The 17,623-nt window shown below is 25.2% G+C and overlaps 2 protein-coding genes across 3 annotated transcripts in view; one reads left to right on the top strand and one right to left on the bottom strand.

The window, feature by feature from the left end:
- Positions 1-1,645: 1,645 nt before the first annotated feature.
- LOC112600546 (autophagy-related protein 16-1) overlaps positions 1,646-17,623 on the top strand; it is a 159,106-nt gene continuing 143,128 nt past the window's right edge. Inside the window, exons 1-8 of one of the 2 annotated variants that reach the window (XM_025347812.1) lie at positions 1,646-1,769; positions 1,863-2,094; positions 2,184-2,436; positions 4,908-5,070; positions 9,035-9,123; positions 11,822-11,975; positions 12,290-12,395; positions 12,476-12,618. In XM_025347812.1, coding sequence (XP_025203597.1) covers positions 2,010-2,094; positions 2,184-2,436; positions 4,908-5,070; positions 9,035-9,123; positions 11,822-11,975; positions 12,290-12,395; positions 12,476-12,618 — 993 coding nt within the window. In that variant the 5' untranslated portion in view covers positions 1,646-1,769; positions 1,863-2,009. Of the gene's footprint in view, positions 1,770-1,853; positions 2,095-2,183; positions 2,437-4,907; positions 5,071-9,034; positions 9,124-11,821; positions 11,976-12,289; positions 12,396-12,475; positions 12,619-17,623 lie in introns of both variants that reach the window. The other variant, XM_025347804.1, reaches the window with a different exon arrangement.
- Positions 13,742-17,623, bottom strand: part of LOC112600538 — a 35,301-nt gene continuing 31,419 nt past the window's right edge. Inside the window, exons 4-6 of the mRNA XM_025347793.1 lie at positions 16,884-17,220; positions 14,660-15,331; positions 13,742-14,513 (exon numbers count right to left, since the gene is read on the bottom strand). Of these exons, the coding sequence (XP_025203578.1) occupies positions 13,965-14,513; positions 14,660-15,331; positions 16,884-17,220 (1,558 nt within the window). The 3' untranslated portion in view covers positions 13,742-13,964. The remainder of the gene's footprint in view (positions 14,514-14,659; positions 15,332-16,883; positions 17,221-17,623) is intronic.

The following is a 17,623-nucleotide window of genomic DNA, read 5'->3' as shown; positions in this document are numbered from 1 at the left end:
ATTTTTACCACCATTGATAGCTATTAAAAAAGAGCTTTAAACTAATAAATAGACCAATAACATATTTATTTTTTAAGTTCAAGTCACTGTATTTTTATCGTGTTAAAAACAATTTGAAACAACGAAAATTTAAAAATTTTTGATTTTTGTAAATTGCCGTAATTGTCAGAATTACTTATTTTTTGTGGTGCAATAAAATAAAAATTACACATTTTGGTAGAAAATATAACTTTCATTGCTGAAATATTTAAAATAAAATGCAGGTATGTCAATTTATTCATAATTTTATAAAACATATTAAACTGTATAATAAATTGTTTGATACTCGAACTACATAAAAATATTTATTTTATAAAAACCTGTCTCCCACTAATATGTTTTGCACAGTAATATACTTTTTTAATATGCGTAGACATTATTCAAGTTTCATAATATAGCATGGAAAAAATCAAATGTGAAATGACTATATACTCGTATTACAATAATACCTATTATTAATAATTCCTTTTAATTACTGGTTCTCTGTTGATAAAGACATAATTAATTTATGTATATTCCAGTTAATAGTCGATATCACTAACTAAGAAAATCACTAGATAACGATTGAGGTGAGAAAAATACGGAACATTTTCAAAATTAATTCTTAAACATTACGGTGTAAACTTATTTATAATAACGATTTTACATTTGATATTTTTTATTGTTTGAGTGGTAAATTGTAACGCATGTTGTAAAATTTGCGAAATGTACTGTGTATAATAGTAATTTTAAACTTGATACTTGTTTTATAAAGTGGAGGTAATCTTTTATGATGGCTTAATGCCAAAACCGGTGGTCATCACTTATTAAGCAATATTATTACTTTCATATCTCATTGACGTGAATTGTATCTACGCTATACGTTTGTATAATATCAATAAACACCATTACATTTTAAATAATATATAAATTTGATGCGTATTTATAGAGTATATTTTATATAATTCCGGTTATTGGATAGTAAGTAATAAAAAAATTCATCGTCGTTGACGTGGCAAGGGAATCTATACCTTGCGACGTTAAATTTTATTCTCATATCAACGACTAATGATCGTTAAAATAAATACTTACCTTCTTAACATATTTAAACAGAATAACATAATACAATTGGGCGGTGGCTCGCGATTCTTTTTTTGCAAACCCAGCGAGAACAGAAAAATTATTGCACTCGCGTATGTCGTAATAACAATAAATAAAACGTAAATAAAAAATGTACAAAATGATAGCAGCTATGTAATTCTACACATAACATAATAATATCAATAATCATTATCTTATTTAACAATACCCAAATAATAAAAATAGAAAATACATTGAAGTGCCCGTTGGCCGTTGCTTATTGTGGCCATTGTGCAACACGTTTTGAGATAGCGTTACGAGTTATGTTATCACACGACGTAGATCCGGTCACCGGGTAACAGGTAAATGCATCGGTTGGAGGTTACCACGCGCACAGGTCGTTACTGTAACCACAACGGTTGTTAATGGTGCGCGGTTTAAACCACCGCCGACCATCCAGAGTACCTATAGCTTTTCTATCATCGCAAACTCAAACGGCTCTTATCATTTATCATTTTTTTTTTTCAAAATTTTAATAATACTAAATTGTTCAATACCTGTTACTATTACTGTTATTATTATTATTTGTTATTAAATGCTATTTATTAATTATTAAGATTTGCATAAATCTTCGAGGACGTCGGTCAGTCGCGTTCAACGACGACGACAAAGTACGCACTAAATATTAGGAATATCGCTTCGTTTTGTTGATCCAACAAGTTGATTAAATAACAACAATAATTTCCTACGTTCAGGGTTTTCAGGGTAGGTATACGCCATGCACAGACGGTGGTGAAGTGTCTAGATCGGATGCTGGGACGATATTGCCTCTTCCATAGTTATTTGTCTGGTGGTTGTACATCGATTGAGATTTATACAAAAGGTTTTGTTTGAATCGAAGACTGACCGTCATGGATTGGAAGGCGGTCATATGCCAACAATTGGAGAGCAGAAACTCCAGGGAGACAAATAGTTTTCAAAACCTGATCAATTTCTGTGAGTTTACCTAGTTCTGATTTGATTTTGTTGCAATTGTTATTAACAAAAATTCTGTAATATTTTTTTTCTATTTTGGCTATTTTCAGATAATAAACTCTATGACAGTTCTCTTTTATTGAGAGCGCAAAATGTTCAACTAGAATCTCAAATTATACGTGGTAATACTGGTGGTGATTTTGTGTACTCTGAAAAAATATCGGCTTTAGAACAAAAATTGCTTGTGCAACAAGAAGAATTGACCGAATTACATCGTAGACGTGGGGAAAATGCTCAAATGATTATAGATTTAAATGCAAAATTACAATTGACTGAGCAAGCACTTGCTAGCAAAAACAACAGGTTTGTGATTATGTATAAAATTATTCAATACTTAAGTATTAATTAATAGTATGATCTGTAATTACTTATTAACTTAAAATTTATTTTATAACTTAACAGTTGGTTTTTAAGTGAAGATTATTTTAACTAAATTGACTTTTTTTTAATATTGAGATTATACTATAGTAGATATAAAACTATATTTACACAATGCTAACTGATTTGTAAAAACTATGTCCTTAAATAATTCTAATTTATTAATTATATAAAATACATTAAATTCATGGTGTAGAATTTTTATTTTATTTTAATGTGGCTAGTGTTCTATAAGTAATGATTGAACATTAATTTAAACTATAATTTCTGTTGTTATGTAAACAATTAAAATTTTTTTTTTTCTTTAAGTGATGAACAATAATTTTTAATATTTTACAACTAATGTATGAAAATGTATTTTTATTTGATTGATATATTATAAACTTTTTACACTTTTGAATATAGTTCATTACCCTCATAATAATTTACTTTTCTTATTTTAATATCTATTACTCTTAAATATTTTATTTTATTCTTTACTATTATTATTTAGAATCTATACAATAAGCAGCTATATTATGTTCCAAAATGTAATATCAAGATAATTATACTTAATAGTTAGTTCTGTAAACAAATATTAGTTTTAAGTGTTTGGTGTTATTATTTTATTTTTAATAATAAATTATATTCATGGTTGTTATTAATTATAAGTATGTTTATAATTATATAGTTCTATATTTAGATTTAATAATTTAATAATTGATGTTTCATTATGTATAAAACTTTAAACTCTTGTAAATAGAAACCAATTTTTATTATTGTTAATAGAATTATTCATTTAGATAAAAAAAGAGGTATATTGTTCAAATAAATAAATTATTGAATATTTTTTTTTTTTTAATAAAATAATATTAAAACTGAAATCCTAATTTGAAAATATATATAATAGTACATTAAGTATTTTTAAATAAATTTTGTATTTTCAAGTTAATCTTTTAAAATATTTTATGTATGGTTTTGTAAAATCTTGTAAAACTTAACACTATTCTATTATATGTACCATTTTATTTAAGAATTTAATTTTAAAGTATGAGGTATTTCTATATGATTGATTAGAATTAAGAATTCTGTAGTTAATTATAATCTGAAACAAGTAGAGTTATTTAATTTTTTAAATTGTTTAGATAGTATAAATATAATATTATATATATTTTGTAAATGTTTACGTGTATTTTTGGTAACTTTTTTTTATAGGTTTTATTAAACTATACTCTAAATTTTAAATTGTTGAACATTTATTTTTGTTTATATTATAACACATTAAAGTAATTTTTTATTTATAATTTGTAATTTAGTGTTTTGTTTAGTATGTAGTTTGTTTAATGCTGCCATTAAATAAAACCAAAACACTATATTATAAATGCAATTTAAGAAATACATTTTTTATTTGTAATTTTTAATATATTATGCAGTGTTTAATACTCAGAAGATTAAAATGTTGTTTTTTTTTTGAATTATATAAAAAAAATGTTTATTGATAAATTCAGGAATATAGTTAATATTTAAATTATAACTTATTAACTATGATTAATTTATAATTCATTCATTTGTATTTTTATTTTACATAATATATTATTATATTAAGTATACTGTAAATATTATGAATTAAATACCTATAGACAAACATTACATAATCAACATAACAAATTATTAATTAAAGTATTTAACATTGTAAATTGAAATCAGTGATTAAAAATAAATAGTATTAACTAAAATGATAAGTATTTTATAAAAACAGTATAAATTAATTTGTTAACATCAAGTTTTTCTATAATTTACTTTTGATATATCAAATTCTTATAGATTGTAGAAATATTTTTAATTTTAAAATTGTATACTTTTTTTTAGCTATAAGCCTTTAATTCATTTTAAAATTAATTTTCCACCTTCAGTGCACCGATTCAATTTCATTGTCTTTCTAATCAATAATTTCTCATTAATTTGTATACTATTTATGTTATATTATAATTGCTAGATCGTTGTTAAAATTATTTTAGTTATTTTATAATTACTATTATCTATTCATTTACATTATATAAATTTAATATTATGTTAAGATGATTAAATAAGAGAAAATTTGAAAATCAGGATATAAATAAAAAAAAATTAAGTATTTATTTTAATATTTTCTGATTATTGTTAAATTTCTTATAATATATTTATAATTATTAATATAATTATGCATAATTTATAACATATATATATATATACACGGGTAAAACTATTAATTTAGTTAAAATTATGATGGTATAATTGCTTCTACAAATGTATAGTTGACAAATAATTTTATGAAAAAAGGAAAGAGTTGCTTAGTAAAATTCTATATTGTCTTTTGTTCAAAAAAAAAAAAAATAAATTTTATTATTAAAGTATTGTATAATATTTTATGATTACAGTTTGATTGAAAATATAAAGTTAAATGCTAGTTTGCGAGCTGAAATATCTTTATATCAGAAAAATAACTCTGAGTTAAAACAATTAAATCAAGTTCTCAAAGATGAACACCAAGCACTGCAGTTGGCTTTTACTAAACTTGAAGAAAAATTACGAGCATTTCAAGTAATTGTTTATTATTATATTTTAGTTATTAATATATTTTTTTAAGGTTTAGTAATTTGGTACATTTAAATTAAAATTCAATTCAATAACATTTTTTTTACTTCTTTAGTATTCAAAAATGTTGTTGGTAATATTATATTAATAATATTTGGGTTTTATATTCATAGGTATGATTGATACAAATTATAATTTTTTCTAAAACTGCCCTACAATCTTTATTAGTAAAAATTTATTCAAGAACATTAATTTTACTAACATAACTTCGTAATAGAAATAATATAATTCAATTTAAATAAAGTATGTAATTCAATTTGGTTAAATGAAATTTATATTATATTTATTATTTATAATACATGCGAAAGAAACATATTACAATATTAATTTTATTATAAAAAAAATGCACTGTTTAAAGTTTTTCAGAAGTTTATTTAAATGCTTTTCTAAAATTTAAGGTAATAGAAAACTTAGGCACATTCTTTAAAATATGATATAAAACAATATAGTAAAAATGTTTATTTTTATTCAATAATATGTTAGTAATTAGTTAAACGAACAAGTTATATTTATATATTACGCATCTCTTAGTTTTAAAATATTTAAATTATATTTCAAATGATTATTATAGTCCCACTTTTTAGTGTTAGTAGGAAATATACAAGTATACATTTATATGTGTTGTGGTTTTTGTGTTCTCTCTGTATATATTATGTACTCTTAAAAACTAGTTGATCATAAATCAGGAAATATGACATAAAGTATTACATTTTTATGTGAAAATAGACTTTATTGCAGTTACTCAAATGCAATTATATTACAACATAATACATAGTATTTTTTATTCAAAATTTTTATTTGATTTTAACTTATGAAAACAAGTATAAAGATGACCCTGACAAAATGTGTTACATCGTGATACTACGTCATTTCAAACGAATAAATGTAAATATTATCCAAAATAAATGTGTAAAGAAAATCATTCAGCCTATTTTTAACTTAAAATAAACAAACATACATTTGATTCACGTATACTGCGTGTTGAATGATATAATAAAGTACCTATATCGTAAATTAAAATGTTTAAATATTATGTTGGTGATTATCAACTGCCTACCTATATAGTTTCTACGAAAATTAATTTTTGCACAATATGTATATATTTTCTTCTTAATTCAAAATATTATTTTAGAATAAACATTTTTTTTCAATTATACGTTATTGATATTATCACATATTCTATGTAATTTGACAATGATTATGTCTAATTATTAATCATCTTCGCGTTTCATTTTAAAAATAATATATACTTTTTATATAGATTTAATTCCATTTTATTTTAATATAGGTACATTTATATATACATAATAAAGGGCACAAGTATTTTATATTATAGTAGTGCAGTATATAATATACAAGCATTAAATCAGTTAACAGATATATAGAACAGATACATAGAATTACGCTATACGAGTAGGTACTTTATGTTATGAATAATAGTTTTATTCTATGGCATCGGGATCAATTTTACTGTGAGGCGTAAATTTTCACATTAATTACTAAATAATACTATTTTATTTTACACATAATATAACTAATAATATTGAAAATTCAAGTATCCAATCATAATTCTATGCTGAAAAAGTTATTAATGGATAAAAATAAAAATGTAATTCAATTATCATATACAGAATAGATACTTACTTCGTTTTCTTAGTAGACATACTTAAATATTACTTATAGTAATAATTTAATATTTAAAATCTTTTTTACTAACATTGGATTGTTTCTATTAAACCCCCGAAAATACAGAAGAGTAACTAATAGTTAACACAATAATAATAACACAATTATATAGTTACTAACTATATAATTGTGTTCCACTCGTATTTTTTTATGTCTTATCATTTTTACATATTTATTTATTTTTTCAATATTTAATATTTATCTTGATTTGCGCATAAACAATAGATATTATATTTAAAATTATATACAAATCACAAATGGACTGAAATGTAATATATCGGTCGTCTACACCATTAACATTTTTTTTAAAATATTTATTCTGTATTAAATCTATCCATAATATGCATGTATGATTAAATGTAATTTATTATGCTCATGAAGGCTAAGTTGAATGAAATTGTCCAGCAGTAACACTTTTTACGTGATTTTTTTTTTTATTAAATTAAATTTTAAGCCATGTCTTAATACCAGTTAGTCTTTTTGGAGGATTTTCTGGTCTATTTTCATAGTTAAGATTTAGGATCAGAAAGTGAATGGTTTACATGTTGATACAAACAATTTCATAATCATATTTATAATATGATAAAAATAATAATTTTCTATTTTTGTTAAATTATGATAAACATTGAATTAATAAAAAGGTGTTTCTAGTAGGTAATTTTATCATTGTGTTGTTATGAAATGTATTAATTTTAAAATAATTTATCAAATTAACTTATTGTTATGTTATAGAAATGATTCTAAATTGTTTTTATTTTAAATAATAACAATAATAATATCATTAAAATTAATACAACTTTGTTTTTTTTTTTTTTTTTTTAAATGACCGTTTTTAAACATTTTTGATTACAATTTTTCTTAAGATTACATACTTGCTATTTAATAATTTTCTATAGGATAACAACTAAAGCGTGGAAAATTATTTTTTGAAATCGCGATTTAATTTTAATTTTTACGTTTATATTAATTTTCACTCATTGAGTAATTTGCATAATTTGAATTTAGCTTTAAATCTATTCCATAATACTATGTTTTTCAATCGAAGTTTAACTAATTTGTTTTTAAGTCATTTTTTTCGTCTCTGTAGTCACATAAAAAATATTTTATTTTAAATAAAATCATAATTTATCCGAATTAATTATTCTTTTAATTTATTTTCAAGTTAACTATGTTGTGTACCTTAAACTATACTTATAATATTGATGATTAATGCTCAAATATCAGTTTAACAACCGTCAAATAATGTTTTGTTTTGTTTTGTTTTGAATGGTTTTTTTTTAAAGTTTGTCCATAGAATGTTTATATATTTTTCAAAAAATGCAATTATTTACTTAATTTTTATAAAAATGAATTTATCTTAAACATAACGATATTGTGTGTTTTTGGACGGCCGAGATGATATTAATTTAAAAATGTAAACAATTGTATTATATATTTTACATATTTTACTATAAATTAATGTACAATGTATATGATACTGAATATTAAATAATAATATGAATTTCTTTTTCTTTTTTTTTTTTTATTAAAAAGAAGAAATATTAAATTATTTGATACAAAATTCAAGGTGTAGGTTTTTTTATGAACTGTACAAATATATAATTTATATTATGCATTTAATAATCTATAGACCATTGTATTTGCCATTGTAATGTTAAAATAGTCAAACTGATTTTTTTAAACATTTTAATCCGATAACTACAAAAAAACATTCACGTTTGGGTTATAAACGTACCTGTTTGTTTGGAATAACGATTGTCCATTCATCGCCTTCAAAATTGCCTTTTTTATTTTTTCAATAATTGTAATGTTGTAATCATATTAAAAAGACGTACTCATTTCATGACAACTTATTTTCATAATTATTTATTATTATTGAGATCTTCAGATTATTATTAGGTTTATGTAAGTAGGTATAGCATAGAGTTGTTGTATAGCTCAATGCTTCCCTTGATTTGAGTAAGTCCGGAAAATATTTGCACTATAAACATTTTACTTATTGTAAATACTTTTACGGATCGTAAAAATTAAAATTAAATAAATAAAAATAAAAAAAATATACTCTGTAATGCCAATTAAAGACCTAAACCGTGGCGCTTTGAAACGAGTCTATTTATAATATTGCATGAGAATATGCCCCCACTGGCGTGCCAGTCAGTTGACACACGAACTGTACAATCACAAAATGTTCGCTAAGCTAACGCGTCGTCGATTTTCATTACAGGATGAAAACAGAGAACTCGTGGTCAGGTTAATGACTTATAAATCTAAGGACGCCGAGAAGTTGAATGAGGAAAACGACCATCTAGTCAGGTAACAATTAGCACGCGGTGCATTTAATGTTTGCGCAGGGTAGCTATATTAATTAATTAGATGCAAAAACATTATAATGTTTGTGTACATGATGATAAAACTACATTAACGTGCATGCTGTAGTAGAACTATTACTACAATGGTATATACTCTATTACAATAATGCTTCATATATTTAGAATTCGGACTGCAGCATGTCGAAATACTAACTTATAATTAATTTAATTGAAGGACACATATTTTTAATATTAACATATTGTTATTAAATAAATATTTAATAATTATATTATATTTATTAATTTATTATGATATTATTGTATATTTTTTTAAGTATTTTAATACAGTGTGCTACAAAAATTAACAAAAACAAAAATTTATCAAAATTTATTTTTTTTTTTTTTTTATGTATACAAATTTGAATAATGTAATATTTTCATAGAAAACAAAATCTGTATTTTTTGACTGTCGCTATCAAAATGCTAAACATTGACTATTAGCCTTTAAATGGAAATTATAAAAATAAATAACTTATTAGGTATCAAAAAAAAGAATGCATATTTTTAGTCCATTCAATTAGATAATACGATTGAAAAATATTTAAATTATCATATCCTATTATTTATTTGATCCATATATGTAATATAAAGGTTTCATTACGTTGTGTCTTATTAATCTTATACTTTAAAATGTATATAGTTTTAATTTATTTAACTTAATATTTAAGTAATATTTTTAATTTCAAGTAATATGTGGTACATATCATTTTATAAATTAATTTTTTTTTAATTTATAAAATAATTATTAAATAGACTTGAAAATCTTACAGGTTTTATGAAGGAAATATTTTTTGAAAAATTATTCATTTTTTATTATTATTTTTTTTTTTTATATAGTTCTTAAATATTTAAATTAAAATTAGTGGTTAATTAAATATAAATATATATTCTAGCAATAAAAAAAAAATCATGAAAATTAACATTTTAGTGTAAGTTTTTTTTAAAGTATAAAGTAGGTACCTTCTAATCGAATATATATATATATATAAATTAGTTCCTAAAATATCTATTTAGTTTAATTTTTATAATTTTCATATTAAATTAATGAAATAAATAATTGTGATTTGATTGCTGATAATAATTTATTCCCTAGGTAGGCATATATTGGTTTTCTAATGGTCTACTAAAAAAAGATCATAGAAAATAGAAATATTTTTGCAAAACCAGATTTAAAAAAATCGATTTTGTTTTTTGTTGCATTTCAAAAAATGAATTACTGTACAATTTTAATATTTTTATCAAATATTTATATTAACATTTACTATAAATGATGTCGTTTAAAAAAAATGTTGGCTCTTTTTTTGCAGTTTATAGATACTTAAAGTTTTTGAATTTTTATTTACCTTTTCGATTTATAAATGAAAAAAAAAAAATGTTTATTGTCGATGAAAAAGCTTAATAATTTATACAATGTTTCTTTTATGTTGATTTTGTAACAATTAAATAATATTGAAAGTCTGGTTATAATTTGTTTTTTAATATTTTAAAGTTAGTTTGAAAAATTTGATCAAAGTCACGAAAATTCTTAAATTCTTTAAAAAAATTTAATTTAAATAGCTTATGCTTAAAATGTTGTACAACAAAGTTGTTCTTGCTATAAGCTTGATGTGTTCTAAAAATATCGAAATAATAGGTAACATTTTTTTTATAGGTTTATTTATAAATTCTAATTTTGCCAAAATGGGATATTGAATTATACAGTAATAATATTGTAGTAAATGATATATTAATCGCAGAGACTTGAAACTTTTTACCATTACAAATATTATTTTTTCCTATTCACAGTTAAATTTTCAAAGTATTTAGACTAATTTTTAGTTCAATGTTCTATTCACACCAACTTAGAATACATGTGTATTGACTTAAAAGTTAATAACAACAATACTTATATGATAATTTATGTATATGATTTATTTATATGATAACATTATAATAAATAAAAATATTAAATATACGTTATTTTGCTAAAAACTAGCTCAACTTATTGTGATTTCAATAGGAAAATAAAGCAATTATAAAATATCCTCAGAAATAGAAGCTAAAATTTTCGCTTAGATTGTTTTTTATGTGTAATGTTTATCATTGAACTCGTATTCAAGTACTCAACACATTTATTTCAGTGAAGAAGGTATTCAATGACAAGAGACTCTCAAAATCTATGTACTATGCAGCAGAGCTGATTTTACGGTCTTTTAATTTAATTTTTTCGTATAATAGTTAATAATTTTAGTACCTATTTTAATAAATATAATATATGATTGCTTTCAAAATATTAATATTATTTATGTTCTATAACATGATAAATTAAGTGAGTTGTTATTAGTAAAAAAAAAAAAATAAAAACCTAAAAAACCTACCTAAAAATTTAGTCCATGTCATACCATATTTTTACTTAAGTTTTTACCCGGATATTGCATCATCATATAAATCATTTTTTTCTGATTAGTTATTTAGAATTATTGTGTCATTTTCTTAGAATAACATTTTTTCACCTTTTAATTTCTTAGTACCTTAAGATAATGTAATTTAATTTTTTTAAACTATACTATTAATTGTATGTAATTAATAGGTAATAGTTATCATTCTTTTATATAAGTTTAACTATACCTATTATTTATTATCTATGTTATTTTATTTTATAGAAAACGAAATGCTATTATGCAAAATGAACTTAAAGAAGCAGCTAATGATATGCGTGGTGTAACTGCAGAATGCTTGACAACTGCTGTAAGCAATAGTATTGGCCCAATTATGGCATCTCCATGTGCTATGCCTAGCAAAGCTACCATTCGATTTGTAAGTACTTCAAAATATTAAAATCATATAATATTGTACTATATGGATTTTGAATATAATACTTATTGATCATTGAATACCTATTAATCTGCTATATTTTAGTTATTGTATATAATAATTTTTGAATAAATACTTTAAATTCCTAACTAATAAGTGATAAATATGAAAATGTAATTTCATTTCAATTTGTTTATTTAACAAGGATTATTATTATTATTATTTCATTTATCGGTTTGACTACATTTATTTGTATTAGAAAACATTTTTTTTTTTTTTTTAAGTAGTATTAATTGTGTATTCAAAATATAATATAGGACGCTCATGATGGTGTTGTAAGTGCTGTTAAATGGAGTCCAGTAGATCGAATGGTAGCAACTGGAGGAGAAGACCGTAAGGTGAAGCTGTGGGATGTCTCTAAAGGTAAATAATAAATATTCAAATATTTTGGCAAAAAAATTAAAATCTTAAAACTCAGCAGATTATTTTAATTTTGTATATAGGGGTTGCTGAGTGCAAAGGTATGTTGATTGGTAGTAATGCAGGTGTTATGTCAGTCGAGTTTGACAGCACAGGTGGTCAAATAGTAGCAGCATCTAATGATTTGGCATCGCGTGTTTGGACAGTAAATGATCAACGACTTAGAGTGAGTAAATATGATTAAGTACATTATTTAGTAAACAAGTAGCTATTAAAAAATAAAAATACAACATAATAATGTTTGTTCATTTTTTTAAATTTAATTTCACATAATTTTTAATTACCATATAAATATTACTTAAAACTATTATCAATATATATATAATATATATATTTTAATTATAATTAATATATAAAATAGAAGACTATATAAGAATATATTATATAATATTATATATATATATATATTATTTTAATAATATTTTAAGTAAAAAAAATCTTAATGTATAAATGAGTAATTACATCTCAAAAGTACTACTTAATATTAGTACTCATATCTGACTTAATATTCCCTTTTCTTGGTTAATTATCACTATGGCTATTGGTTAATTTAAACATATATGGTAAAAATATGAAAAGTGAGTTATAAATAAAAGCTATTGATTACATTTTATGCCACAAGATAGGGAAAGTTGTCATAATTAAGCTTTAAGAAACGTAGACAAGACTCCAACAATTTTGAGTTTTATATAAATTTTGTTTGAATGATTTCAAACATACATATTATGTTCATCGTAGGAAAAATCGTCTACGTTTCAGCCCAATAAATTCTTACACGTTAATTAATTCTAAAATAAATTAAATTGGTTGGCTAAACCATATTATTGATTATTAAATTAAATTTTCAAAAAATATTGATAATTGCGATAATTTATAGAGAAAATTGAATACTATCATGATAAACGGCTGTAGAGTATTTTTTTATAATTCTTCAAGTAAATAATTAGAAAGAAAAATTTTGCTAGAAATTATTCAATAAATTATATTTATCATTTGGTATCTAATTAAAATATTGAGATAATTTGAATTTATTAACTAGTTTAAAACCTAGTTTTTATTAAGACTAAATTTTTGTTAGGTCTAAAAAAAATATTTTTATTTTAATTTCTTAAAAAAAGCATGGGATAATCGTTATGATATTTATAATTTATATGTATCATTACATATAAATTGAGTCGTTACTACTATGAGTATAAGACTTTTAATTTATTATTTGTTACAAGTGATCAAAAAATTAATTATAACATTTTTTTTTTTTTGATTATAATTATAATCAGATAAAAAAGTTTAAACTTAAAATCGGACTGCTTAGCCTATTTATAAGTTAACGGTCTTATAAATACTACAATTTTTTTATTTATTCTGACCGTTAAGGCTATTTGAGCGCGATGTCACTTTAAAAAGATTGTTTATCAATATGATTAACAAATTCATAATTTGTATCTTAGCTAATTTAGGTTAAAAAATCTGTCATGGCAAACTATCTCATATGGATCATTAAAAGTCGATCACTTAATATCGTTTTGCATACCCCGTATCGTACAGCTTGCACATGCTGTCTGTTCGTCCTACTGGTATGCTCATACTCACAGACAACCCATCTTGTTGATGGTATTTGTCAACGTGTCTTTTTTTGTTCCAAACATACGCCCACGCTATTAGCACGGCAACTTGAACTGCCAGAAACACTAGGCACGATATTATAACGCCGAACAAATTAACGCATAAACTATCGATGTTGTAGTCGTGATGCTTTATGCTAAAAGCTGTCGTGTCCGAAGGATTCATTTCCGGCGATGCCTGTTGCGCGCCGAAGCCGAATTTGTCGGTGATTTGAATGCTCTGCACGAGTAGCATGTCGTCTCTGGCATCTGAAGTATTTTTGGTGGATCTTCGTCGCCTTCTTTTGCCAAACGAGTGTACGGACCTGAGTTCTCCCGAAGCGTCTTCTTGGTCACACTGGACAGGTTCGCAGGTTGGCATGCAAGGTGTAACCAGAGCTCTAAATTGAACCACCTCGGATGACGGGAATTTGAACGCATCAAAATATGATAAGAGTATCTGAAAAAAATTAAAAATAGAATCAATGGTGCTATTATTTCGTAAACTCGATTTGACATGCTCGTTGTAGAATCCCCTACTATGATGACATGTATACTATATATTTAAATATTTATTATTTAACGGATGTGGATTGAAAGTCTTACCTTCCCACTTCCTGAGTCGGACGATTTGTAAAGAGGGCCCATGATAAAGTGGTCGGTTGGACATCCATCAGCATCAATCAGTACGATTTCACTGGAGTCCACACCGTCCATAGCTACTAATTCTCTAACAAATATTTCGTACGGGCTGTTTGGGTCCAATATTTCGAATCGTAGTGCTAGCGGATCTCCCACTTCGGCTGTAGGCTTAACGTCAGCCCCTTGTCGATCCGTAATCTTCATGGCGACATTCGGGGAGTCCACAATAACTTCTTCTGTCATGGCTGGTTTCAAATCACCCTGTATACCCAGATCTACTTCGTTTGAAACTGTTTTGTTAGTTAAGTCGTATTGACATGTAATGGCCACACCAAGATCGGAACTAGTGATTATGGTGTCATGGTGTTGGATAATGACGTCGTTCATGTATCTACCTAAACCTTGTTGTTTTACGTTACACTCTACGTCATCATAAGCCATTTCAAGTTCAAAGTCCAAACTTCCGCGTACATCTTGAACACAAGAATTTGGATTTCCTTTCGCATAAATTTTTCCATTGAATAATTTGCTAGTTTTTATTCTAGCGACCATGTCACCCGAACGACACTCGATGCTTATGTTGTAACAAGAGTTTAGCTCATAAGTTGAAGCTTCTGGAACTTCTAAGTAGGGGTCCTGAAACATTTTAAATTACATTGTATTAGATTACGAATAAATTAGTATTCTTTGCACCCGTAGATTTAGAATGACGTGTATATGATATGTTATGTATATGTTGTTGACCTGCATGCGGGACAGTTTTTTTAAAATATTTAAACGATTCAAAAAGTACTGTTAAACTTATCATTGTTAATGTAGAATTTCAAACAATCTACTTAAATATTTTTAACGTGAAATGTGTGTTGTTTTATTAAATTACTATTTTGTGTGGTTGTAGTGTATGAAAAAAAAATTAAAGTGAAAACAATTGCGTTTAAAATGACGGGAAGTTAATACGTATCATTATGTTTGTAAAGTTAAATATTATTATGTTTTGAATATTAAAATTAACGTAATCTGACAAATATTATTGTCGCATTCATAAACTGGGTCTTCTTTTTTCCGGAAACCATTAGCTGTCTGGACACATCATAACTAATCAAAATATTAGAATGTTCTATCAAAAACCGCGAAATTGGAGTTAGTTGGCTGTGACTTTTTTATAATTCAGATGTTATGTGCTAAATCCGTTTTGAATGAAAGTACTTATTTCCACTGCCCATAAATCCATATACAACGTTCAAGGTTAATATAATATAGAGAAATCGTTGAAAAATGAAAATACTGTGATTCATCATCAGTCGGCTGGGTACTTAGCGACGGACATCTTTAGAAAAGTATAATATCTTAGAATTCTCTTCGGAAAATAGTAATATCAAAAATAAATGTTCGTGTCATAATTTTCATCGGCACACCGATTCTAATCAACCGAAAACTGGGTCGACATGTATAGAAGGTCCTCACAACACCGACATCCCGGGGATAACGTACCGTGGCGTTAGTTTGTTATTATTACAATTTTTATTAGTATTATTGTGTGTACGATGTGTTAGTGTGTGGAAGGATTCCGTTTTTGGCACTACTCGAATGTGGGTTACAACAACTAAACGTATTTGGAAAAGGATACGGCACATATTAACACGCACAAAAATAATAATAATAAAAAAAAATAATATATATTTATGTGTTTTCTTATTATTGAAGTTCACTCAACAATCGAATCTTATTTTTCATTTTCATAGAGTACCTACATTTTACACGGGTGTAAGAATAATATTTCTGTGAAAAATAGACTTGACGTCTAGGTAGTCGTCCTATGTATTTTGCCCCGGAAAATCGAACATTTATTGATAAATATGATAAATTCGATACCAGAACGTATATCGTTAGTTTATATTAGCTCGTACATCAAGATACTGTACAACAACATCATATTTTGTGTACATTTTATTATTATTATTATTTACAAATTCGATAGTAGTGGTTTTTATGGCTGCTGTCTAAAAAACGTCCTACGCAATTATCGGGATTACGCCTATTCGGGCGTTAATATTTTTAAATTCTATTGATAATCGTATGGCCAGTGGTTTCCGATTGCAATTATTCGCGCTACGAAGTACATAATATGACGGATTAAAAAAAAATACGTTATATAAATATAACATTGATAATGTTCGTCGATCGTCACCTGTATGTCGGCTAATGTGGCTCTAGAATGATGACTGAGCCGGCACACGAGTTCGCCGGTATCGCCGTAATCGTACGAATGACACCTGTACGGCGAGTTGAGGCACAGCTCCCGACAGTCGTCCAAGGAACCCACGTCCTGGTACACGGAATCCACGGTCTTAAGTATGCGGCCCGGGAACTTTTTGAACTCGCACAGCTTGACCGGCTCGTCCACGCAGTTGTTTTCCAAGTAGTCAATGCCGGCGGCTGGTTCGAATGCCCCCTGACCGGCCACTGTCAGCCTGTCCATGTCAGACATGTCGCATTCCGCCGTACCGTTGTTGTAGTTTGCTGATCTATTGCACATAATAAAACATGGGCGACTTAATATTAAAGCAAATATAATGATGTATAAATATTAATTTGGATCGGTATCGTCTTCGTATGCGTCTATTGTATATATATGTATGTATGTATGTATGTATGTATGGTGGATAGGGTATTTTTGCCAATTTATGTAATTGACTTTCTTCCAAAGTGATTGGCAAGTTATAAGTAAGACAAACTTTAATTTTCACTTAACGGATGGTTACAATTTGGAACAGATCTGAAGTTATGTTACTGAATTAATACCTAGATAATATTGAACTTACTATATTGGTTTAGAAAATTGATACAGTTCGTTATTATGATTTTCTTTTAATAGATACTAAAAAATAATATTTTTTACATACAGTTTACTCAGGACACAAAGTAATA

This window comes from Melanaphis sacchari, unplaced genomic scaffold, assembly GCF_002803265.2.
Source record: "Melanaphis sacchari strain LSU unplaced genomic scaffold, SCAv2.0 Contig0_pilon_pilon, whole genome shotgun sequence".
Taxonomy (NCBI): domain Eukaryota; kingdom Metazoa; phylum Arthropoda; class Insecta; order Hemiptera; family Aphididae; genus Melanaphis; species Melanaphis sacchari.
This window is presented reverse-complemented; position numbering and strand designations above follow the sequence as displayed.